This window comes from Lepus europaeus, chromosome 10 (genome assembly GCF_033115175.1).
Source record: "Lepus europaeus isolate LE1 chromosome 10, mLepTim1.pri, whole genome shotgun sequence".
Classification (NCBI taxonomy): Eukaryota; Metazoa; Chordata; class Mammalia; order Lagomorpha; family Leporidae; genus Lepus; species Lepus europaeus.
In genome coordinates, this window is record NC_084836.1 from 14,723,949 (window position 1) to 14,750,644 (window position 26,696).

General features: G+C 46.0%; 1 protein-coding gene across 2 annotated transcripts in view; it reads right to left on the reverse strand.

The window, feature by feature from the left end:
* Window positions 1-5,157: 5,157 nt before the first annotated feature.
* Window positions 5,158-26,696, reverse strand: part of POLR3B (RNA polymerase III subunit B) — a 116,729-nt gene continuing 95,190 nt past the window's right edge. For both annotated transcript variants that reach the window (XM_062202976.1, XM_062202977.1), the window contains exons 24-28: window positions 20,073-20,176; window positions 19,355-19,521; window positions 16,084-16,197; window positions 11,003-11,176; window positions 5,158-6,035 (exon numbers count right to left, since the gene is read on the reverse strand). In XM_062202976.1, the coding sequence (XP_062058960.1) occupies window positions 5,906-6,035; window positions 11,003-11,176; window positions 16,084-16,197; window positions 19,355-19,521; window positions 20,073-20,176 (689 nt within the window). In that variant the 3' untranslated portion in view covers window positions 5,158-5,905. The remainder of the gene's footprint in view (window positions 6,036-11,002; window positions 11,177-16,083; window positions 16,198-19,354; window positions 19,522-20,072; window positions 20,177-26,696) is intronic.

Consider the following 26,696-nt stretch of genomic DNA (forward strand, 5'->3'; position numbering starts at 1 on the left):
AGTTCTGCCATTGACATCCTGATCACAACTTGGATCTGCTGCAGCAAATCTCTTAGGAGCCTGTGTCTGAAATCTAAATTGCTAACAAACAGTATACTGTAAACTGTTATACATATATGCTTCTAGGTTACCAGTGTTTTTTCTGTCCACTTCTGCCCCCAGCTTTAAACTGCCTCTTTAAAACTTGATTTTAATTTCCCACCAACATTGGCCTTGTGGACTGATACAGTAAAAAACCCAAAAAGTCAACAAATGAAATACACAGTTTTCAAGACACATATGGAGTAGATATGGATGGTAAAGAGGTGCTACTTTTACAGTCACTTTTCTGACCATCCATTTCACAATAGAATTATTTACAGGCCTCTCAGAAACTGGCTTCTCTCTTACTCGGAGAGGGAGAACGGACGGGCCCAGCCACCACCAGCCCTAATGTCGTTACTCTCATGTGACTCGTTACCGCAAATAAAGGTGTTGACCAAAATGCTCTGAAGCATCTGAAAACTATCCCATTCTGCAGCACCCAATCAAGGACCTTGTCTTGATTCTCACCACATGGAAGTGTTTTGAGGACTGATTCGCTGGGCTTCAGGAAACAATTCTGTGACTCCCGCGCCAACAGGCTTCACTTTGATGTTGGTGGCCAATGGCTGTTCCAGAGAAGGGGGCTCTCTAACCCCACCATCTTTCTTCCTCCCCATCGCTGTGAAGCAGGCTGGCTTCCCAAGGAACTTCTGCAAAACCCTACAGTTCCTGCCCTTGGTCCCAGCCCCAGACTCCTTCCCAAGGAAACTCAGCATTTGCTTTTTCTAACCTTGTCTGAGGACGCTGTGCAGGACAGGGCCAGGGCTGGCAGTGCTGTTAGGAAGGTACATGATGTGATGGTCTTTGATTATTATCAGTGAAATCCTCACAAACAGAAACAACAAACCCACGCTACACCAGGCACTGTGCTAAGCCCTTGAGATGGTTTATCTCATGTAAACTTAAAAGTAGCCTTAGGTGTTAGTACTATTATTGTCCTCAGTTTGAAGACAGAAAAACCAAAAGGTCAAATACAACTGGGGCCAGTGTGCTGCTTATGGTGCTGGCATCCCACACAGGAGCTGGTTCATGTCCCGGCTGCTCCACTTCCAATTCAGCTCTCTGCTAGTGGCCTGGAAAAAGCAACAGAAGATGGCTCAAGTGCTTGGACCCCTGCCCCCCCATGTGGGAGACCCAGATGAAACTCCTGGCTTCGGCCTGGCTCAGCTTTGGCCATTGTGGCCATCTGTGGAGTGAACCAGCAGATGGAAAAACCTCTGTATCCCGCGCTCTCATAACTCTTTCAAATATATATATATATATATATATATATATATATATATATATTAAAAGGACAAACATCCAGCTCTCTGCTGTGGCCCAGGAAGGCAGTGGAGGATGGCCCAAGTCCTTGAGCCCTGTGCCCACATGGGAGACCAGGAGAAAGGTCTTCCTTCTGTTGGTTTACTCCCCAAATGGCCGCCACAGCCAGCGCTGTGCCGATCCGAAGCCAGGAGCCAGGTGCTTCCTCCTGGTCTCCCACGCAGGTGCAGGGGCCCAAGCACTTAGGCTATCCTCCACTGCCCTCCCGGGCCACAGCAGAGAGCTGGACTGGAAGAGGAGCAGCCGGGATTAGAACCTGGTGCCCATATGGGATGCCGCCACCACAGGTGGAAGATTAACCAACTGAGCCACGGTGCCGGCCCCAAGGATGGGTTTCTAAGTACAACATCCTTAAAGGAAGAAAAGTGCTGTCAAGTCAGTAGTGCAAAAAGCCACCTGAGGGTCAGGAGTGTGGCACAGTAGTTAACATGCCACTTGGAGTGTCAGCATCCTGTATGGGAGCAGCTCGGCTCAAGTCTCAGCTCCGCTTCCCATTCTAGTTCCCTACTATTGCACACCCTGGGAGGCAGCAGGTGATGGCCCAGGAACTTGAATCCCTGATACCCACATAGGAGACCCATATTGAGTTTAGGCTCCTGGCCCAGTCCTGGCTATTGTAGCCATTTTGGGAGTGAACCAGTAGATGAAAGATCAATCTCTATCTCTCTGTCTCTCTCTGCCTTTCAAACAAATGAAAAATTAATTAAAAGTTTACAAGGCCGGCACCGTGGCTTAACAGGCTAATCCTCCGCCTTGCGGCGCTGGCACACCGGGTTCTAGTTCCGGTTGGGCACCGGATGCTATCCCGGTTGCCCCTCTTCCAGGCCAGCTCTCTGCTATGGCCCGGGAAGGCAGTGGAGGATGGCCCAAGTGCTTGGGCCCTGCACCCGCATGGGAGACCAGAAGCACCTGGCTCCTGCCTTCGGATCAGCGTGATGCGCCGGCCGCAGTGGCCATTGGAGGGTGAACCAACGGCAAAGGAAGACCTTCCTCTCTGTCTCTCTTTCTCCCTATCCACTCTGCCTGGCAAAAGAAAAAAAAAAAAGATAAAAAAAAAAAAAGTTTACAAACAACTAGCAGATACTACATTTGAATAGCTTTAAATAAAAAAAAAAAATTTGATCATTAGAGAGACAGATAGCAGATAGACCTCCATCCTAAGGTTCACTTCCTAGTTGCCTACCATGGCCTGGGTTGGGCTAGGCCAAGGCCAGGAGTAGGGAATTCAGTCTGGGTCTCCCATGTGGGTAGCAGCTACTTGAGCCTTCACCTGCTGCCTTTCCAGGTTTGCATTAGCAGGAAGATGGAATCAGGGGCCAAAGCTGGGATTCAGACCCAGATACTCCAATAAGGGATGTGGGCAGGTGTCCCAACCAGCATCTTAGCTACTAGGCCAAATGCCCACCCCTGAATAGCTGTTTGAGAACTACGTTAATAAAAGGAAGCCAGAATTGGTAAGTTGGTCCTACAACGGTTTTGTTTTTTAAAGTTATTTTCAAGTTTCTGCTTTTAAAAACTACCAATTACATTTCCATTTCCAAAATGGTAATTTGTAGAGGCCACCCTTGAAGCACTTTTTCCATCCAGGCTTTTGCGAGGTTGCAAGTGGCACAAGGGTGAAGCTCAAAGGCCAGGCCAAAGCCACTAAGAGGCTGTGACCCTCACATGAGTTTTGGCAGAATCAAGAGCTGGGGGCTGGGGAGACAAAACTGGGCTCGGCGTTGCCAAGACACCAGGACTGGGGATGCCAAACAAAGAGGACACCCGTGGAGGTGAGCTCAGCTTCTCCACCACATTTCCTCTGGACATGTCAGCCCAGGCGGCTGTCACAGAGCACACTGACTGCGGGTGGAACGGCAGAGGTCTAACTTTTCACAGCTCTGGAGGCTCAAGTCCAAGACAGAGCGTTGGTGTCTGATGCGGGCTCTCTTCCTGGCTGCTGACAGCTGCCTGCCTTCCCGCTGTGTCCTCACATGACCTCTCTTGGTACACACTTGAAGAAAGTAAGCCTCAATACGGGCACTGGTCCTACCAGATTAGGATCCCATGCTGACCACCTCGTGTGACTTTAATTACTTCCTTGAAAGCCCTGACTCCTGAAAACGGTCACACTGGGACTTGGGGCTTCAACGTGGGTTTTGAGGGCACACCACTCAGTCCACCATACTCAAGGCACTGGCCAATTGCTAGCAGCACAGACTAAACTGTTGGCAGTAGTCATTAAAACTGAGATACCCCCCCCCAAAAAAAACCTGAGATACCCAACAATTACCATTTGCATGTGTGTGCCCCACAGAAACATGTACACACGTGTTACCATTTGATGCGTACAAAGATGTTTGTGGAGGTATTATTTGTAACAGCACCAAGTTGTAAATAACCCCTATCTGTTCACATTAGAATAAATCATGGTATTGTCACACAATGGAACCCTGCAGTAATAATAATGGGTTGCTACTATGTATAATATCATAGATAATCTCCAGTATAGAATATTGGAGGGAAAAAGAGTTACGCCCCAACTGCGTTGGCAGTTCCCTTTAAGTTTAAAAACAGGCACGACTAATATATTATATAAGAAATGGTGATATGGAGGAAGCTCCTGGCTCCTGGCTTCAGATTGGCTCAACTCCAGCTGCTGCGGCCATTTGGGGAGTGAACCAGTACATGGAAGACTTCTCTGTGTCTGTAACTCTGCCTCTCAAAAAAAAAAAAAAAAAAAAAAAGTGGTGCTAATAGTTGCCTGTGTAGAGTGGGTGGCTAATGACTGCGAGGGTGCAAGAGGAGTTTTGATAGCATGCTGGTGGCGGCTTCTGTTTGTTTTGTAACTATGTGTTGATTATGCGAGTGTGTTCATTTTATGGAAATTCATTAAGATGTATATATATATAGAGACTCAAGATTTTTCTCCTTTCTGAATGTATTATTTTAATAATATTTAAAAATAAGTTTTAAAGAAACCTATCAGGTGACTAAGTGGCTAAGAGTACAGGCTCTAAACCTGTGTTTTAGTCTTTTTTATAAAATGTAACCCTAAAAGCATACATTCTGCTTGTCCTTGTTTTTTTTTTTGACAGGCAGAGTTAGATAGTGAGAGAGAGAGAAAGGTCTTCTTTCCATTGGTTCACCCCCAAAATGGCTGCCGCACTGATCTGAAACCAGGAGCCAAGTGCTTCCTCCTGGTCTCCCATGGGGTGCAGGGCCCAAGCACTTGGGCCATCCTCCACTGCCTTCCCAGGCCACAGCAGAGAGCTGGACTGGAAGAGGAGCAACCAGGACAGAATCCGGCGCCCCAACCGGGACTAGAACCCGGGGTGCCGGCGACGCAGGCGGAGGATTAGCCTAGTGAGCCGTGGCGCGACCTTGCCTTTGAAGGCTGAGCAAGGCCTGCTCAACTCAACGACTTCCTTTTGCTTTTACTGCAAAGTCTCCGTGATTGCTGCTACAGATTTTTACTGCAAAGGAAGGAAAATGAGGTTGACTTCTCAAGTCAATGACTCGTCTAGCTCCCCAGAATGTTTTTCTTCTGTAGAGTCTCAATACATACTAGCTTGGGGTCATTAAAAGCTGTGAAAATGTCCTGTGTACGATTCACTTGATTACAGCCAGCTTCCCAACCTTGATTCTTACTGGTGTATAATAACTACCAAAATTCCATGGAACATTTTAGACATGACATGATGGGAATGTAGCTGCTGTCTATTACTTAGAGCTTTTCTGACTTACTGTAAACAGAAAGTGACAGGGAATCCAAGGAGTTTTATTCAGATCTTTACCACATAGGATTGCACGGTACCATCGTGCAGGTTCAAAACAGTCATAGAGTCCATCAGAAAAGACGACATTTTGGCTTAACAAGGTAGCAATATATTTATTATATTCCACCAGGATTAAAACGACAAGGTTTGGATGTGTAAGGGCGAGATTCAACTGTAGGGAACACTCATGGTCTCACAGCACCAGGCAGGAAAGCCGGCACTTTTCTGGCCGCTGCCATGGCTTCACGCGGTCCTCTTTCCTCATACTCTGCTCAGGATCGGCCACCTCGACAGAAGCCAAGCTAATGGATTCACAGGGATTCTTCATATCCTCCAGAGTCATAAGAAGCTTCAGTTTTGTCAGCCAAAAGATACCAAGGGAAACTGAAGCACAAGCATCCTTCTTAATGGATAAGGTCTTCCTAACAAGGCCGCTGCAAGGTCCCAGACAAAAACAACAGCTCATTTACCACTTGGGTCATGTCTCCTTGTTAGTCAAACTGCACCGCAGGCCGTGTGTCAGCAACGCTCCCATGGCTTGGGGTCCACTCACTGGTCAAGGTCGTCCAGTCCGTTTTCTGGTATATAAAAAACTCCTGCCAACAGTTCTTCTTGTTTGTTTTTATGAGCCAACATTCAAAGGATTGACTCACAGGAGCGAAAGTAGACCTCAATTCCTTCTGCTTTCCACTGCGTTGGATGTGTCTATTGTTCTCCTTAGTTAGTCATCTTTTCCATCCTTAGTCATTGTACTTGGACAGTTTTAACCTGGGGATAATGTTCATGGACTGCAGCTCCTGGAAGAGCAGCTTACAGGCGTACGGGATGCGGAGGGAAGACACGTGACACGATGACTTGCAGTAATGACACCTGAAACCCAAGTCAGCACGTGTTAGAGGGACAGCAGTGCCAAAGCGAAGGCCTCCATGGAGGAAATGAGAGTTTTCCCTATATAATCCTGTTAGCATTCCATCAAATCAGTTATTTTTCTATTCTTAAGTGTCCACACTATCAAGTATGTACATAAATGCTCAGGAAAATAGAAACATCCACGGAAGCAAAAGAAAAAATAAAAACAAACCCTACTCCCTCCAGTTTTAGAAGCATACAACTTGAATCAGTTACTACCATACTTCTAGTCCTTTCTCCTTAAAATGCAAAACACTTGCCTACATGCCCAAGCACTGGAAATTTACTCAGATTCTTCAGATTATATTTTTTGTTGGTTAAGAGTTTTTTTATTTTTGACAGGCAGAGTGGACAGTGAGAGAGAGAGAGACAGAGAGAAAGGTCTTCCTTTGCCATTGGTTCACCCTCCAATGGCTGCCGCGGCTGGTGTGCTGGGGCCAGCGCACTGCGCTGATCCGAAGGCAGGAGCCAGGTGCTTTTCCTGGTCTCCCATGGGGTGCAGGGCCCAAGCACTTGGGCCATCCTCCACTGCACTCCCTGGCCACAGCAGAGAGCTGGCCTGGAAGAGGGGCAACCGGGACAGAATCCGGTGCCCCGACCGGGACTAGAACCCAGTGTGCTGGCGCCGCAAGGCGGAGGATTAGCCTGTTGAGCCGCGGCGCCGGCACAAAGAGAGTTTTAAATTGCTTCAATCTCCATGAATTTGATAAGCAGCCACTACACTGGCATACTATTCTAGGTAAGATGTGAAACCATGACTATCCTGAGATAGTCGAAGTCTGGTGGGAAAGACAAGACTTCTGAATATGAGTGTGTATCTAATCAAATGCTAACTTCCCCAGCGTTCTTCAGGCTGGTTTATTTCTGTCAGCTACTGCACTGACAACATGCAAGGCTTTGTGCAATAAGAATATGTGTGTGCAGAGCTGTGTGCATATATTCCCACTTAATCCTTACAACAGCCCCGTTCCTAACCAATATGCTCGCCATTCCAACTAGGATTTTTTTCTTTTTTCTTTCTTTCAGAAGAGCAGATAAACTGAACTTAGGTCTTTTTTTTTTTTTAAATTTATTTATCTGAAAGAGAGGGTGAGTGAGAGAGAGCGAGAGAGAATCTTCCACCTGCTAGTTCACTCCCCAAATGGCCTCAACAGCCAGGGGTGGGCCAGGCGTAAGCCAGGAACCAGGAGATTCTTCTGGGTCTCCCACATGGGTGGCAGGGGTCCAAGGACTTGGGCCAACTTCTACTGCTTTCTCAGGCCACAGCAGAGAGCTGGATCACAAGTGGAGCAGCTGGGACTTGAACTGGCACCCATATGGGATGCTGTCACCATGGGCAGTAGCTTAACTTTCTATGCCACAGTGCTGGTCCCTGAACTTAGATCTTAATAACTAAACTGAACAAGGGGTCCCAGGAGAAAGTGGAATTTTCTTTCAAGTTTTAAGCCAAAACAGGATGTTAAACTACTACCCAGGGGTCTGGGGCAGCTAAGACACCAAGTATCCAGTACAAATGCTGGTATTTAATAGGGAGAAAACTAGGTCCTCCAGGTAGGAGGAGGAGAGGACATAGGTGCAAGAAGACCTGCAACAGAGGCTTAGAAGATGCCATGCTGATGAGAACACGTGGGTAGTAATGCCTCCTTGCAGGAAATGTGTGTAAATGCACGTATTCTTGGGTCAAGTGAGCACAAAGTGCCAGACACGTGTACAAGACCAATCTCAATCATGCTATGCTGTGTGTGACAGCGTAAAGCAGACAACTCACATGGCCCCTGGGCCAGGGGTCCTGTGAGTACAGGACATTTACACAGAAGGACACTGTGCAGCCATACTGAGACAACGTAGATCATATTTATGCAGATGTAAGGTGTGCAGGACACACTGCAGAGTGAAGAGGGCAGTTTGCTAAACAGCGCAGTAACAGGAGGCTGCAGAGGGGTTCAGTAAGTGTACAGGGCCCTTAAAACAGTATGTAAAGTGCTAGAGATCTTTCCTCAAGTGTATATTTGTATTTTTCTGCTGTTATCAGAATCTTGAAAGGATTCCGGTCAAATAAAAAAAATTAAAGAACTAGTGGCAATCCGAGATGTCTGAAGTCACTAAGATGCTAACAGTGGTCATCTCTGGGGATTAAGACGACCGTCACCTTTTCTTTGTATTTCTGGAACCACTGAATGCTTTGAGATGAGCTGGGATGGTTTTAGCAACTGGTAAAACGAAACTGTAATGTGCCAGGGCTGATCTAGTCTCTGCAGGATGGCATTCGTGCTCTAACTAAATCGGGGACATGGATTCCACAGGGTAACTTCCTGCTGATTCTCCTGTCTCAGCTATGTCCCTGCCTTCAAGCTAACCTCTCTAAAATTTCCGTATGTACTGATTCATAATCCAGATAGCCCATTAATCTTCTCTAGCATTAAATAATTTTTCTATCACGGAAAATGTTCCAATGAGTGTGTGTGCATATAACTACCTTACCCTGTCTCTGAACAACTTCCAAAGCTAGAAACTTGACATGAACAATGAAACAGACTGACTTTTTTTTTTAAGGACAAAGGCGGCAGCAGAAGGACGAGGCTGCGGCTTCATACAGGAAGCGTCTGCCTGCTGAAACACCTGCTAGGAGCTAATTATCTCACAGGGACCTGCTCGTCTGCCATGCTCCTTCTGAACCTGTCCTGACTTCCGCCTTTGGCGTCTTCTGTGGAGCAGGTCATGCTGTAAACATCCCCATAGCAATGCCGTACTAATGTGCAAATCACTGACAAAAGGCCAGTCTCAAGGTTCTGAACCACTCTAATTACCCAGCCTCCACCATGCTGCTCATTACAGAGCGACTTCCTGCAGACGCCCGCGCTCCCTCCCTCCCACACAGCCAGTGGGACGACAGCATCGCCAGGCTCAGGGAGGCTGCCGGACCACCAGAATGGCGAGGCAGCAGGGAGTGAGCAGGCCACTCAGAATCAGACATGTGGCATGTAGATTAAGGTCTAGTTTAACCACAGCAAAGACCCTCAAAAGGTATAACCTGATACAGTCCTCGTTCAAAGGATTTCAAATACAGAATACTCTGAGCACATTAACCTTCAAAGCTGGGCACTGCCATCAAGCGACCCGGAAATGCCAAGGGACTCAGCAGCCGAGGACAGGCCTAGAACAGAACGGTACTGAGATGGACCCCTGCGTCTGGGGGCCTGCCTACACACCTCATTCCCTGAGCATCCAGAAGTCGGCACAGTGCAGACGCAAATCTGGTTTACTGTTGCTTTTCTCCTTTGGAGGATAGGAGGGAGGAGGACAAGACAAGGGAACTCTTTTTGAAGTCTCATAACCCCTCTTTTGAATGAGATGGCTCTTCCATCCCATCCTTTCAAGGTAAATTACTTAAAAACCCTTGTGCCAAATTTGAAGACTTGGCCTAGTGGAACGAGGTTCCAGGTGTCTCCCTACTACATTATTTCTTCTCTCTTCACCCCAGACTATGAAAAGCAAGCTCAATATGCATTTCAAAAGATGCACAAACTTCTCAGGATGGAAACAAACCGCTGCCTCATTGCTAAAGAAAGGGCCAAGCTTACCTCAAGAATAATGTCGCCCACCTCACAAACAGAAGAAAAGGAGGAGCTGCAGAGGCCACCTCGCCCGTGAGCTCATAAATGAAAAGATTTCTGCACAGACAGGCTCATCAGTTCTTCTACACCCGAAGCATACAATAATTGGCTCAAAGGTTTTGTCATTGAACAAGCAAGGTATACACTGGGTTCAAAGAAGGCCCCTTGTTCTGAACTCTTGATTTGCTTTATTTAACCAAGAAGCTGGCGGCTAAGGACAGCAAGAGGTTGGGCTCTGTCCAAAGGAGGCTTTCAATTACTTATGGGCAATCTGACAAATGCAAGATATTATTTTGTAATTATTTTTTGTAAACCATGGACCAGGTCCCAGGCTGGAGACACAGGGGTCAACAAGACAGAATGTAACCACTCAGAATGAACTAGAAGACAAGTTCCCCATGAGCAGCCATTTCTGAGGCCTGGAACAGCCATGTGACACTTGATAGTCAGATACTCATTAAATATTTGCTGAATGAATGACTAAGACAGACATGGCTTCTCTCATGGAATGTACAGAGAAAATAGACAAGGGGTCAGGGCACCCACCAGACCCTGGTCCTCTGGCTCTATCATCAATTTATTGTAAGGCCTGTGGCGACCTACCTGGTTCTCTGTGTCAGAGGTTACAAATAAGGACATTTTACACAATGCATCTGCTAGGACTTTTTTGGATAAAGAGTGTTATGAAAGGCATTTGAGATAACATTAAAAAAAGAAGGCCGGCGCCGTGGCTCAACAGGCTAATCCTCCGCCTTGCGGCGCTGGCACACCGGGTTCTAGTCCCGGTCGGGGCACCGATCCTGTCCCGGTTGCCCCTCTTCCAGGCCAGCTCTCTGCTGTGGCCAGGGAGTGCAGTGGAGGATGGCCCAAGTGCTTGGGCTCTGCACCCCATGGGAGACCAGGAGAAGCACCTGGCTCCTGCCATCGGAACAGCGCGGTGCGCCGGCCGCAGCGCGCTACCGCGGCGGCCATTGGAGGGTGAACCAACGGCAAAAGGAAGACCTTTCTCTCTGTCTCTCTCTCTCACTGTCCACTCTGCCTGTCAAAAAAAAAAAAAAAATAATAATAATAATAATAAAAAGAGATAAAAGTATCTACTCTTTGGAAGTTTAAACTCTAGTAAGTATAAAAGCAGACTGTTATGCAGATAAACAAAACCTGTACAGACAGATTCCTCAATTACAGGCACGTAGGGGGAAGGGCATGTTGGTAATCAGAGGCAGATGGGAGAATATGGATTATCCAGGTCCAATTCTTGAGCTGTGATTTTAGAGGCAAGGGGTGCTGTAGGAGAGACACATGGGATCTACTTACCAGCCAGAATACCCCAGAAGTCCACACTGGCCACAGACGTCAACCTCAAAGGCATCACTTGAAATCATTAGTCTCTCTAGCAAAAGCATGCTGGCTCCATAACCGATTAAACAGTCACGTTCCATTTCTCCAAGACGCAAGCCACCATCACGAGATCGACCTTCTGTAGGCTGCCTTTGAAACAAATTATCAGACACATGTGTTATTATAGTAAAGAAACAAAGAGTGCCACACGCTGACTAGGAGCACAAGGCTTTGGAGCTGGGCTCACCTGGATCCAACTCACTTACTAGACAGCGACCTTGAACACTGCTGCTTAGCCTCACTGTGAAAGTGCAAAAAATTACCCATCCCAAAGAGCCTCCGATGAGAAAAGACATACTACTGGCAGTTATTAATAAACACCATAATTATATCATATGATGCAATAATGTATTAGTATATTACCACATAAAACATCAATGCTAGCAATATCCCAATAGTAAAGTCCTCCAATCAGCGAATGATGTCTGAGTGTTCTCAGAGCTCTCTTGGTATTCTGTTATTTAAAGCAGAAAAATTCAGCAGAACAGACAGTGGCTGAAATAAGAGTCCCCTAGTAGACAGAGCCAGGTCTGTCCCTTAAATGGACTCCCTGTGTTTTAAATATATGATGGGAAAACCTTAAAAGGTTAAATAACCACGAACCAGCGATGGAGGTAAAATTAGGGAATTCTGAATAATTCAGGCAACCTCACCTCAATATTAACCACACAAATTGTTTGAGAAAAGGAAAACCAAGGGAGAAGTGAGCTCTGTGGTTGGCTTACTTTGGAGTGATTTCTTTAAAAGACTTATTTTTATTTATTTGAAAGGAAGTTACAGAGAGAGAGAGCGAGAGCGAGAGAGGTCTTCCATCAGCTGTTATAATCCCCAATTGGCCACAATGGCTGGGGCTAGGCCAGGCCAAAGCCAGGAGCCTCTTCCGTGTTTCCCATGTGGGTGGCAAAGATCCAAACACCCAGGCTGAACTCCACTGCTTTCCCAGGCACATCAGCAGGGAGCTGGATTGGAAGTAGAGCAGTCAGGACTGGTGCCCATATGGGATGCTAGTATTGCAGGCAGTGGCTTAACCCTCAGTGCCACTATGTCGGCCCCAGAGTGACACTTCTTGGAGGAGCTCTTGGAGCAGGGTGGACCATAAACTCCAGGTTTGCTTTATTCCACAGCATCTTTTAATCTTTGTCATTGTCACTAGCTTCCTAAAGAATTAAGAAGGTGAACACAGTGTAGAAATTTTAATGCTGTTTTTGGCATGGGATTGGATGTTACAATGGAGAATCGAAAAAAGCCATAGATTATTTGTTGAAAGAAACTCTACACATGAAAAAGCCAGGTTTAAATGAACACATTATAGTAGAAACTGCATAGCCAAGCACAGCATTCATACAACTTTATCTGTGGGTAGAAACAGTCACGGGTAGGTGCTCCCTCCCCTTGAGGTCACTGGATAAGGAAAGGGCAGACAGACTGACTACATGTGGGCAGGACCTTGGATTTTAACCAACTAAGTTAACTGAATACAAATAAATGTACTTCAACCAGTCTTCAAATGGAAAACACAAAAGTAATTCAAAAAACATAACTTCTGGGACCACTGCCGTGGTGCAATAGGTTAATCCTCTGCCTGCGGTGCTGGCATCCCATATGGGCGTTGGTTCTAGTCCTGGTTGCTCCTCTTCGAATCCAGCTCTCTGCTATGGCCTGGGAAAGCAGTAAAAAGATGGCCCAAGTCCTTGGACCCCTGCACCCACATGGGAGGCGAGGAAGAAGCACCTGGCTCCTAGCTTCAGATCAGCATAGTTCTGGCCATTGCGGCCATTTGGGGAGTGAACTAACGGATGGAAGACCTTTCTCTCTGTCTCTCGCTCACTGTCTGTAACTCTACCTGTCAAATAAATAAAATCTTAAAAAAATTAACTTTTTCTACACAACAAAGCAACGTATAGGAAGTAACAGCTCTGACATTTGTGTTACTCTGAAATAGCAGTGCAGGAGGGGACAGCTACTCAAGAAGGTGAGGGGAGGCTGGCGCCGTGGCTCAATAGGCTAATCCTCCGCCTGTGGCGCCCCAGGTTCTAGTCCCGGTTGGGGCGCCGGATTCTATCCCAGTTGCCCCTCTTCCTGTCCAGCTCTCTGCTGTGGCCCAGGAGTGCAGTGGAGGATGGCCCAAGTTCTTGGGCCCTGCACCCGCATGGGAGACCAGGAGAAGCACCTGGCTCCTGGCTTTGGATCAGCGCGGTGCACCGGCCGCAGTGTGTTGGCTGCAGCAGCCACTGTGGGGGTGAACCAACAGCAAACGGAAGACCTTTCTCTCTGTCTCTCTCTCTCACTGTCCACTCTGCCTGTCAGAAAGAAAGAAAGAAAAAGAGAGAGAGAAAGAGAGAGAGAAAGAGAGAGAGAGAGAGAGAGAGAGAGAAAGAGAAAGAGAGAGAAAGAAAGGAAGAAAGAAAGAAAGTAAGTAAGTGAGGGGGTCGCTCTCCTGACTGCAACCTCTCTTCCATCAGTACAACAGTTGCACATCCGCTTGGCTGTACACGGAGAAGGGACTGAGTCATCCACACCTCGCCCTCGGTTGATAAGACCATAAAACCCACACCCTACCGCTTTACTCTTCTTCCCCTACCCCTTTATGTCACCAGCCCAGCAGTACTCAGTGATAGCAGGGAGGGAACTGGCTACTCACTGAGCACCTCCTATGGACTGGTAGGGTGTACGTTCTGTATTTAAGGACCTGACAGTCACAGCACCTTGGGAAGCAGGTACTGTCATCTCTGCTTTGTATTTGAGAAAAACTAAAGCAAAGAGAGGCTTGTGATAGTGCTTAGAGGTGGAGAGGAGGCCAGGCCCAGGCCTATCTGTCTCAGCAGCAGGGCCACACCGAGCCGGGTAACTCTCTTCATTGGCTGGGGGTCCTGTGTGCTTTAGGATGCCAAGTAGCATGGCCAGCCTCTACCCCCTGGTGAAAGTAGCTCCCTTCCCACCCCCAGGTTGTGACAACTAAAAATGTCTCCAGATGTTGTCAAATGTTCCTGGTGGTGTGTTGAGTGTGTGTGTGTGTGTGGGGGGGGGCTGTGGCAAAATCAGCCCTATTGAGATCTACCGCCCTAAACTATGCTTCTCCAACTCCAAAAAACATTACTAAGAGCACAAGAAACAGCACAGTTGTCCCTCACTATCTAGGGGCACTGGTTCCAGGCTTACCTGAGGACAACAACATCTAAGCCTACTCGAGTCCCCTATCCACACCCACCAGTGTACAGTCATGCATCACTTAACAACAGGGGTATGTTCTGAGAAATGCAGAGTTAGGTGATTCTGCTGTTTTGTGAACATCACAGAGTGCACTTACACAAACCCAGGGGGAAGTCTACTGCACACCTAGGCTATATATATGGCATACGGCATACATGGCATATGCTATATGGCACAGCCCACTGCTCCTGCGGCCATGATGAACAAAACACAGGTGTGATTAAATCAAGCATGAAAGAAAAGGATGCAATCCAGAGATGTGGCAACCATGAGATGTACGAGGCTGCAGACAGTGTACTGGCGTTGTTTTCCAGCAGACTTTTTGTAAATAGAAATAAAATAAAGATGAAGAAGTATAGAAAACACATACACCGGTAACGTAGTCACTAATTATCAAGTATTATGTACCTTATATAACTGTATCTGCTAGACTTTTTGCACAACTGTTAGCACAGTTGTATTTGTACTACAGTTGCTTTGTGCTACAGTGTTCCTGGGTGACAGAAAGTTCTCAGCTCCATTATAATTTTAGGGGACCCTCATCATAGATGTAGTCTTCTGACTGAAATGTTGTTATGCAACCTATCTGTACTTTGAATGATCTCTAGATTACTTATAATAGCTAAAACAATGTAAGTGCCATGTAAATAGTTGTCTTATTTGGGGAATACTGATAAGAAACAAATTCCATACATTGTCCAGTATAGGCACAATTTTTCTCCCAAATATTTCTGATCCATAGTTGGCTGAGCCTGCAACATGGAACCTGAAGACACAAAATACTGATACAAAGAACTTGTGATTTCCTTCCCCAATAAAGTTACCCACTCATCAACACAGACTCTGTGCTTGGAACTGAGGACACACTGGAGAAGTGGGTACTCACAGGCCCTCACCTCCTGGAGCTGACTCAGATAAGCAAGTAGCATTCTCTGTCACGTGTGGATGTTCAAGTGATTACGAGGGACAGGGAAGATTGGTGGGAAAGGACAGGGGGAGGCTGGACAATGATTACCAGAATACAGACAGATGGCAGTAGCCGGTCCTGGTGTTTCACAGCACAGTGGAGCAGGAGAGAGGAGCTGACGGACTCCAAACATAAAGAACAGGAAATAGAAGTGCCAATTGCCTGATTTGATCCATTGATCCCTTGATCCATTTATGATTACGTATGTGTTGAAATACTGCATTATACCCCCAGAAAAGGTACATGTATTAAATGCTAGTTGAAAATTAAAAAATAAAATAAACAAAAACAAATAAGCACGCAAGCGCCGGAGCCTTATGTTTCTGTTAAGTCTTAAAAGGACAAACGTGGTCCGGGCATTTTCCACGTGTGCATGGTGCATGCAGGTAGACTCATACAGGGTACTTCAACGAATTCATGGAAGTGTGTGTTATGAAAAACCACGCGCGGATTTCAGAACTCTTCACATCAAAACAGACTTAGTTTTAGCTGCATTTCCATAAACATTTTAAAGTTCCCTCCCTGGAGCCCCTCGGAATAGGAGTGCATTTGCAGAGCGTTATACTCCAAATGGCAGTATTTGGAGGCCACTGGCAAGACCTACACAGTGGGTTTGTTCTTGTGCCTGCAAAGTGATTTTTAATTGGTAACTTCTTTTTTGAGTTAATAATACATACGTTTCCCCCTCCCCAGTGCTTAACATTCCAAATTTTAACATCTCAGGAAAACAGAAACTTCACCGAGTCTGCTTATTGCTCTAACTGAAAACTGCAAGGTGGACTTGACGGTACTACAGATTCTTGCAATGTTTTTCTCTTACCTGGTGAGGACGGCACGTGGGCCCCGGGCGCGGGCGTGCATCTTATCCAACACCATGTGCTTCAGTTTCTGATAGTACACGGGGCCAAAGTAGATGTAGGCTTCTAACGGCTCTCTGGAAGACAGGTCCGCATGTTTGGGTTAGTTAACAAGTAATGGCTTTTTCTAAGACTCGTCCTGGGCTGGTTGCTACTTGCATACGACTGACTGAGTGAATAAAAAGGCTAGATCTGAAAGAAATAAAAAAATCACAGCTACACTGAAAGATAAATGGTTCACAGAGAAATAAACACCTGAAGCAGTATGTGTAAGATGACCCATCCTTCATGGCTTCTACTCCAGTGAGGCCACCACCCCCTCTTGCCTACCCTACCACAAACAGTCCTCTAATAGACCTTCCCGCTTCTAAACGTATCCCTCGACAGTCCATTCTTCACATAACAAGCCAGGGCCATGCCTCCTAAAATGTAAATCACAATAAACTCCCCAATGGCTTCCCATCAAACTTACAACCTGTAATGGTGAAATTCTGTGTCACAGCCATAATGTGAAACAGAATCTGGTTCCATCTGACCCCAGACTCACTTCTCATTCCCTCCTTGGTCATTCTCTTCCAACTATACCAGCTTCTTCATTACTCCTCAAATGCAGCCTATGACATTATGCGACTTTTCCTGGTGCCTGCCATTCCAAATTTTGATATACCAGGAAACATTCTTCCACCAGGTCAAACATTTCCCCTCTTCAGAGAGCCCCTCTCTGCTCAGCTCTTCTAGAAGAGTTCTCTTCCCACCCCGCACATCTCAATCTCAACCTCACCCTCCAGTGTACTCAACACCTTCAGGGACTGTAGTGCACACTGAATTCTTTGATGACTGCTCGTCCTCCCCACAAGAAATAAACTCTGCACTTTGTCTCCTTGGTCCCTAGGGCTCCGCACCTATGACTTCAAGTGTCTAGTAAACATGGATTCCATGCAATTTTGGAAGAACTGTCATGAAAGTTTTTAAAGTGACTGAATATGTAAGTGCTTTGACAGAAGACATCTTTTTTTCTTTAGTCTGGAACCAGAACTGTCTCAGAACTTCCTTCCTCAAAGGAAAAGAAGAATCCACATGCTCCATTTAGTCTACACGACAATTCAGGAAGGGAGCATTGCTGTCCCTGTTCTGAAGATGCAGAAAAAAAAGCACAGAAGGTCTGCGACGCTCACACAAGCTGGTGAGGGGTCAGCATGGATTCAAAGCCAACGTTCTCCCTGCCACACTGGCTGGTCTTGAAACAAGCCAATTTTGAGCTCCACTAGGAAGGACAAACGAAGTGACACACACAGCAGAGCGGCAATGAAAAAGGTTTGGTCCTTGTTTGCTCGCTGCACATGATAACAGTCAGCCTCATTCAGAGGCCTCTGCAGTTACCAAGCCATTCTGCTAGCTCACGTGCAACCAGATTCTTGGAAGCCGCAGAGGAGGGTGGGAGGCACAACGGAGAGGACATCTTGGGACCCTGTTTTCATCTCAGCTCTGTTGCACAGTAATTGCACAATCTCTCTCTCTGTTTTCTACAATCAAATGCTCAGAACAAAGTTTTTCCATGTCTGGTAACAAACGATTCTAGTCCTCAATAGCATGGCTGCTCACAGAATTTAGAGAACTGTCATGCAGTGCCCTTCTACCAACAGAACAAAGCCTTTTTCCTTCCACTTATGTAGAACATCCCTTCCAGCTATGCTCAAGAATAAACAAGGGACAAAAGCTCCCGGGTAAGTATGTCTGCAGGCCCTCTGCGGAATTTTCATCAAGCAGGCTAAACGGTATTTCTCAACTTTGCCATGAAAAACTCTGGCTGGGGACCTTGGGGGAGGCAGTGTGGACTGTGGCACAGACTCCTGCATCCATAGGAGGCAGGATACAGTCTGTCCAAGTCTTTCACAACAGTGATGTTTAGGAAGTTTCTACCATATTGATTCTATGGCTTTCACACTGTCTGGTCAACATTTGTATTCTTTGGGTGGATAAGTAGAAAGATGATCAATTTAGCAATAAAGATGGTTTTTAAAAAATGAACTTCCATTATAATACTGAACTTTTTTTTTTTTCTTGACAGGCAGAGTTAGACAGTGAGAGAGAGAGAGAGAGGTCTTCCTTCCATTGGTTCACCCCCTAAATGGCCACTACGGCCGACGCACCACACCGATCTGAAGCCGGGAGCCAGGTACTTTCTGCTGGTCTCCCATGTGGTCGCAGGGCCCAAGGACTTGGGCCATCCTCCACTGCCCTCCCAGGCCACAGCAGCGAGCTGGACTGGAAGAGGAGCAACCAGGACAGAATCCGGCACCCCAACCGGGACTAGAACTGGGGGTACCGGCACCGCAGGTGGAGGATGAGCCTAGTGAGCTGCAGCGCCGGCCTTACTGAACCATTTTGAAACAGAATGTTAGTTTTTTCCTACCAGGTCATCTTGCCTTTTTTTTTTAAAGATTTACTTATTTGAAAGGTAAAGCACTAGAGAGAGAGAGAATGAATGAATCTTCCATGTACTGGTTCACTCTTGAAATGGCCTCAAAACATCAGGGCTAGGCCAGGCCAAAGCCAGGAGCCCGGAACTCCATCCATGTTTCCCATGTGGATGGCAGGGGCCCAAGCACTTAGTCCATCATCCTTTGCCCTCCAGGCGCATTAGCAGGGAACTGGATCAGAAGCTGAACAGCCGGCATTACTTAACCCTGTTGAGTCAAAACCCCTACCGTGATTCTAGAACACCTCAAGTATCATATACCTAACAAATCCATAGTACCACAGTTTGGCTAAATGATTTTATTATTTATTTTCATTTTATTTGACAGAGAAAGAGAATGCTTTCATCGGCTGGTTCACTTGCATGCAAAAGCCAGCCCCAGGCTGAAGCCAGGAGCCTGGGAAGGACTCAAGTATTCGAGCCATCCTCTGCAGCCTCCCAGGACGCCCATTAGCAGGAGGCTGGGTAGGAAGAGGAACAGCAAGACTTAAACCAGGCACTGACATGTGAAGTGGGCACCCCAAGTGGCAACTTAAGTCACTGCATCAAATGCTTGCTCCCGGAGAGACCACTTTAAAAAGCACTCCATATTTTTAACAGAAACAGATCCGACCAGTTACCCTTGCAGGGTCTATCTGCAATGCCAAAACCAATTCTGTGTTGCTGCTGTGTAGCATGACTTGTGCTTAAGGTCTCTGACCTCTGTCCTAACGAACCCATTCTTCTCCTTTGGGATGGCCCAACAGCCTACTCACCCTGTGATGCCGGAGGTGACATAGTCCTTCCCCAAGTAGTTGTAACCATGGCGAACGAGGTCTTCACACACATCCTTCACTTTGCTCCCTCCAAATGCAGTGCCGTAGTGGAACCTGCCATCCAACACGCCAGCCTTGCCAGCCAGCAGCTCAATCAGCTTTCCCACCTGTGGGAAGGGAGCAACTCCAGTGAGTACCTACCTCCCCGTGGCACAGGGATTCTCTCTGCCTATTTCTCTCTGGCTTAGATCCTCAAACGGATGTGAGACGACTGCTATTACAATAGTGATAAATTAATAGCAGCCAAATTTCTGGCTCTCTTGCCGTGTGGCAGACTCTTTGAAAAAGCCTCACGTGTATGAATAAATTTTACGCCTCTCAAGTCTGCCATGAGATCGGTACTGTTATCCCCTCAGTTTACAGAAGAGGAGACTCAGGTACAGGGAGGGTCAGTGACTTGTCCAAGGCCATTCCGCTGGTAAGAAGGGGGAACCCTGAGTATGGAAGGATGCACCTGGGTTCTCTACAAGGTTAAGTTCAGCAGAGGGGTGTGGCTGGAGTGGTCAGGGGCTGGGGACCTGTTTCTCCAGCAGGGGATCAAAGGGCTCTTTCTAAAATCCAGCCTCAGGGGCCCATCACCTGCACTCACTCTAACTCCACCACCTGCCTGCTTTCTTCCTTCAAAGTGGCACCCCCGAGAAACCCAAAGGTAACTGACCGTCATTCTCGACGGGAAGCCGTGTGGGTTCATTATGATGTCCGGACAGATGCCAGAATCACAAAACGGCATGTCCTCCTGGGGGACGATCAAGCCGCAAACACCTGGGGGACAGAAGATTTCATGCCACGTAAAGCAAATCGGCAGAAAGGAGGACTACAGTACTTAATTGGCATCTCCCTGCTGCTATCTCCATTTCCACTGCTCGGAAACCTTCCCCACGGTCTCTATCAAGAGCAACAAAGGCAATTTCCAACACTCCTGCTAGACAAACGGTCCAGAAATGAGTCTCCTTGTGGAAAAGGCACTGCAGCCCGTGGCCTGCCCCGCTGGCTCGACACACAATGATGCTGCCAGGCTGCCTGCCCACCCTCCCAGGCCGTGGAGACAGAGGGGCAGTGGCTTCGCTGAGCCCTGGGCCTGTCAGTGGCCCTGAGGCGTACAGTCTGGCAGCGATTTTGCTGCTCGCTGGCGAGTTTCTGATCTGCTAGGTTCTGCACCCAAGTCCCAGGAACGCAAGTTCTCTGACCAGCAAACACAGACTGAACAAGGGAGTGCGTTTAAAACATAGACTTAAAAAGCTGTGACAAGAAGTCCTCGTGTGTGGCTGATGTGCTAATAGGTCTACCGCTTGGCTACAGACTGCTGGTTGCCTGGCTGATTCTTGCCAGGGCTGCCTTGGCTAAGCCTAAACTGCCAGCAGGAATTTTAATTCCTATAGCTTATAGCACATTAGAAAAGCGATCTTTGATTGAACTTGTAAAGTTGAACAAGAAAATTAAATGCCAAATCGTCCTTGGAGAAAAAGGCTAGACTCAGAAGTGGAATTCTAAGAATGAAAACAGAACAAAATAGAAAACCTACTAACTCTGTGTTATCCTACTGGTTTTCTCCTAAATTAACTGTTCTTTATTATGTCCTTAATATTATTCTAACCTGTAAGGGATTTTTGTGGCTAAATAGTTCTTAATTCCTCTGATTTCTCTTTCTTGGGAGGAGAAACAGGGGTAGAATTTAGAGTGTTAACCACCTCTACACAATCCAGAAGTTGAAAACAAGTGTACAGTGGCACTGCACTAAGAACATGCTTTTATACTGGAGAAAGACAAAATTACTTCCCTTGTGCTTAAAAGTTACCAACCATCTGCACCTATTGAAAAGACACTGCTGTTGATTTTTTTCATTCTATTCAAACTACTTTAAAATAAAATTTTAGTGATTTGTTATCATCACCAGGAAGTGAAGCCTGTAGGCAAAGGAGTCTGTGTCTCTTTGACTATTAATATTCTGACTTCTGGTGGCGGCCAACAAAACGGTGACTCGGCTTGTAGAGCTGAATTCTAGGGCCGGGGGCTTTTTGGCTGAAATAGTATTGTTTATTATAAAGAATCTATGCTTTCTTACACCAAGAACAGAGACACCCATTCCGTTCACTTGATTTCAACTCCAGCCATGATGTGTTAGAATTTAAATCAAGTAGAGCGTGTGTCAACCAAAAATCCATCTTACCCAGACTGGAATTATCTGACAAAACCCCAGGGCTACTGGGAAATCTGCCTTGAAAGAAATCAAACTGTAAATCTAAGTGCACGGACAACAACATTGTTTAGTAGTGAACAAAATGTTAAAAACGGCAATTCTGAAGAGGGGCCAGAGTCCCAGGCTGTCTGGATGAGGAGGTGGAGGGCTTAGCTACACCCCTTAAAAACAAAACCCAAGATAGCTCTGGGCACCCCTGAAGCAGCAGTTCACAGGGGGATGCCGGCGTCTGCTCAGGAGGAAGCTGCCCCTTGGCTCCCAAGAGAAGGTGGGAGTGAGGGACAAGAGGTACAAAAACTGAGTGAGTGGGAAGGAGGCCTTTCTATTGGGGGAGGGGAAGGAGAGACTCAGAGTTTGTGTTTTCAGTCCCTGCATTTAATCAAGCGAACTCAACTTCATCAAGCTGCTAAAATGAAAGAAATGCTCGTTCCCCTGAAATCTGAATCTCTAATAACTCTGCTAGAAATCTAATTAATATTTAGAACGCACAGCTTCCTTTTGGGGAAGTTGTTCTCTTATCAGCTCCTTTCTGATAGCTCCTTTAAAAAATACATGTTAGCAGCTTTCGGATTTTTTTTTTCCCCTTCCATTACAGGACCTGCTGGGTTCGTCTCCGAACCAAGGGCACCTGTAAGCCAAAAATTAAATCTTAGCTAACTTAAAATTACTTTAGGCTCTGAAAACCCTTTTATATGCCAAGATGGTTCCCATAGCAGACAGCCCTGTGTTGTTTGTTTTGTGTGAAAGTGAATGATAAAAGATCCATGAAATCGACACAGAAAGCCAGAACAGCAGAAAGAACCGAGGGCTCTCCATCACCGCGGCTTCTACCCTCTGCTGACTCGCGGGACAATGGGAGCTACACATCCAACTGCAGATCTAACACAGCTGTGCATTTCATTAGATGAAGAGCACTAGTGACACAAGTAAATAATTAACTTATTCTGCTCCGCTGACTGTGCTTATGAGACCAGTCATAGCTGACAGATTTTAATACAAGTTAACACAAAGAGACCGTAATGAGCTTAGAAGTTAAAACAAAATATTTAGACAGAATTTGATGATCTCGAATCTCAAATTAGACAGATGATTTTTAAAATCACTGAATTCATTAGGGTAAAAAGTGAGTTCTCAATCTTAGAACCAGACTTTTTTTTTTTTTTAATGGTATTGCTCTGCTTTCAAAATTATTTAAATTCTAAATCAAAGTAGGGAGATTTCTTATTTTCAAAGGGAAAAGTCCGACTGTTTTCCTCCAGGGACAGGGGCATAAAATCCATTCCAATATTTAGTGCTCTTAAAAGTTAGGATCACTTTCCTTTAATGCTGGTTAAAAAATGTAAATGATATGCAGGCCGCTTCAGTGTGTTAACACTCCCCTGGACCCCTGAAAAGAGGACGGACTACAAATAAACCATATCTAATGGAAGCTGTTGTCAGACAATTACCGATTCATACCTTAAATGCTTACACAGCATTTCAGATTTTAAAATAAAATTTCATCCCCTGGCTCATGCTGGTGGCTCAACCTCATTGTTTACAGCACAGCCTCCTGGCGGTAAAATGCAAACACACCAATTTAACAAGCCCAGGAACACTTCACAGCCCCACTAGGGCCAGCTGGGAATTAGACCACAGACTACACTCTGCAACTTTGCACAAAAATATATGATAGGGAAACAGCGAATCACAGGCAGTGAGAGGACTGTGGCTATCTAGTCAACAAAATGTGATTCTATCCCCATCGATCTTAATTTCAAGTTGTAAAGGGAGACAGTTTAGGGATCCAAACAAGTCACAAGTGTGAGAGCCCAATCTGCTCAGCGGAGGCATATCAGGAACACCCGGCCACAGAGCTGTGTCACAGCCCAGAGACTGCAAGCTTCCACATCAATTTTCTATTGCTAGTTCCACAGCTTCCCAGAACATAGAAAACACTGAAGAAGAGATTAACCCTGCTAAAAGCCCAGTTAATCTTACAGTTCATTTGATTTTCTTATAAAGTACCTGAAACTATTAACAGCAACTGACTTATTCCAAAGTCATTTTTCACTTTGTAAAAATAGTGTTGGGGTGAGCATTTGGCCTAGCAGTTGTATAGTCCACAGCTCATATGGCAGTGTCTTGGAGCCCTAGTTCCACTGTGGATTCCAGTTTCCTGCTAATAAGCCCCCTGGGAGGCAGCAGGTAATGGTTCAAGTACTTGGGTTCCTGCCTCCCACGTGGAAGACCTGGATTGAGTTCCCAGCTGTGAGAACTTGGGGTGGGGGGTCAGTGCATGAGAGCTACATCTGTTTCTCTCCCTCAAAAGAAAGACAAAAAAATTACTAGAATCTGTGTAATGGAATGTCTTCATTCAAATAGGCTGGTTTTCTATTTTCTTGGTAGTCACTGCTAAGTACATGCTGTGTGACAAGTGCAGTAAGAGGTAGGGACACAAAGAGATGCGGGGCCCTAACTCCAGAGAGGCAGGGGCAAAGCCTGTGCAGAGTCATAGGGGGGAATGATGACAAGGAGAACCTTTATACAATTCGGCTTGCCACAGCCTAGTGCTGGGACGATGGCCGGCTCACCAGGCAGGACAATCTAGCCACCCACCTGTACTTTCCGCAGGCAGGGAACCGTCAGACAAGGTACTGAATGAATGGGGAAATGACACTGTGACTTCTCTCAGCCACAGTGCCACAACGCGGCTGCAGAGGCGAGAACACTCTAGCACCAGTGCCCAGCATTCATGAGGTACATCAGTGCAGGCCAAATGCCATCTGGGAAGAGTTCTCACCACCCTGCCCTCAGACCTCAGGAGTGCAGGACACCAAGGCATCAGGTGGCTGTAAGGTTAGCCTTAGGGTGTGGATGGAGCACCACTCTGTGGGCGAGCCTTAGTCATCCAATCTTTGTAATGGGAATAATTAGCACTTGCCTCACGGGGCGGTTGTGTTAGAAGAACAGATGAGCTAATGTCTGAGAGGTACTTTAAGGTCCTTAGAGAAAGACTGCTCTAAACACAAGGAATCATTATTATATAAGAAACCTAATTACTCCCAGCAGGAAGCAACAAGCTAAGCGAAGTAGCCCGACTTAATGAATGGAAGCGCCTGCAGTCGCACTCAGGTCGGCTGAACCTCACTCCTTTGCAGGTTGTTCAGGTCATTGCCATCACTGCAGAACTTCACAGGGCCTGGGGCTGCCGAATGCTAGTGGGAAAGAGTTTACTGCTGATGAACATGGCGGTAAATGGGGCCAAAGCAGCAGCAGGAATGCTTTCAAGTTTGTTCCTATTAAGTAAGAAATGTTTTGTTTTGAATAAACTCATCTCCATGAGCCTTTACACATTCACAAATGTAAATCTCTAAATCAAAACATGAAGGCCAACACAGGTGGTTGCTCCTTTCTTCCCTTCCTCCTTTCCAGTTATCGAATTAACCTCCTTTTCTTTTTCACACCACTACCTTAAATAATCCCAAGGGGCAGGCGAGAGCAGACAAAAACTGTTGAATCATACGAGCTTTGTTCTCTTGTTGAATCATTTCCAGACCTATCACATCACTTGCCACATCCCGGCTGACATAATTTTAATTCAGCTCTTCCTTACATGTTAACAGATAAATAATGCATAAGAAAACTTGATTAGCTTTCTTATTAAAACATCACTCTAAATGAGAGGAGGCGCTAGAGACAATACAGTTTTTACACGGCTTTCCCAGGAGCTGTTGAATGGTTTGATGTGATAAATCTGCATAGTCCGAAGCCCACAAAGGGCTGATTAATTGAAACCCTTACAATGCTTCTGGAAGCAGCTATTGTAAAACAATAACCATAGGAACTTTACAAAATACACACGGCTGAATGTGTCAAGAGCTTAATAAAATGTGTTGAGGCTACACTATTTGGAAACAGAATTGGAGATTTTTATTCTGGGCCATAAAACACTAAATACCCTAATTTCAAAGCTTTAGTTGGATATTTACTGAAAGGTCAGAGGGGTTACAGGCTAGCTACTGAAGACCAAAATTTGTTTGGAAAAAGTAAATTACATAAAATCTTCTTACAATAAGGGGTCTATGTGGACGGAATAATCCTGATTTCTAACATGAAAGTAAGAGTTGATGAAATTTCTCTTTGGACCCAACTCTGAGGGGAGCTTTGGCATCATGCACCTTATCTTGGGGCTCATGCTGTCAGCTCCATCGGCCCCGGCTCCCCTCCCACTTAGAAACTCCCATTCAAGCAGGATCAAGCAAAGTAGGGAGCCAAAGATATCCAGACTGTTTGAAGCTTCAGAGGATTTCAGACAGTCTCAAGTGCTACAAGGGTACAAGGTGTTATTATTATTACATTAAATCAGGCCCTTTCATTCTATTTTAGAAAACATAATATTTAGCAAAAAGAAATAACCAACGAAGGTCTGGCAAAACCAGTTTGTAACCAAGCCTCGTTTAACAAATACACTTTCTTCTCAGCTTTTTTGCTACATGTGACTTCACATTTTCTTAGTTTTCACAGTGCTTCCTGCCTACTGTGTAAGGATTCTTTGACGTGCTGGGAAACTACACTAAGTTTTCTTTTATTCTAAGAAACAGTCAATCAAACTCTTCCTAAATTAATTTGGCAGGTCAGTAAATAATTTTTATTATTGAAAAATGAAGGCAAATGACCTTATAATGTAACTTATTTTGAACAACAGAAGGGCAAAGATGGAACTTTGTAACAACTTTACGCATAATTCTTAACCAAAGATAGATACACTATAGCCGTACGTGGAAAACTCCATTTTAGGGAGGCTGGATTTTTATTGTAAAACAAAAGGTGACTTTGCTCCCTTTAACCTAGCTGTCTGGTCCTTTATGGTCTGGTGGGGGCAGGGGTGTCAGTGAGCGTATGCCATTGTCTCAGACTCCCCGTTATTAAAGAGCTCCTGTTTGCCAGGACAAACACTCCAGCTCCAGCGCAGTCCTCCCTCTGCTTAGGAAGCCTGCCTGGTGCTGCTGCCCGATGCTGTGATCTGCAGGACCTTTGTTGGAGGTGCTAATCCTTTTTCACATGAGAGACTGAGAAATGTTCTTTCAGGGAAGTGATATATTG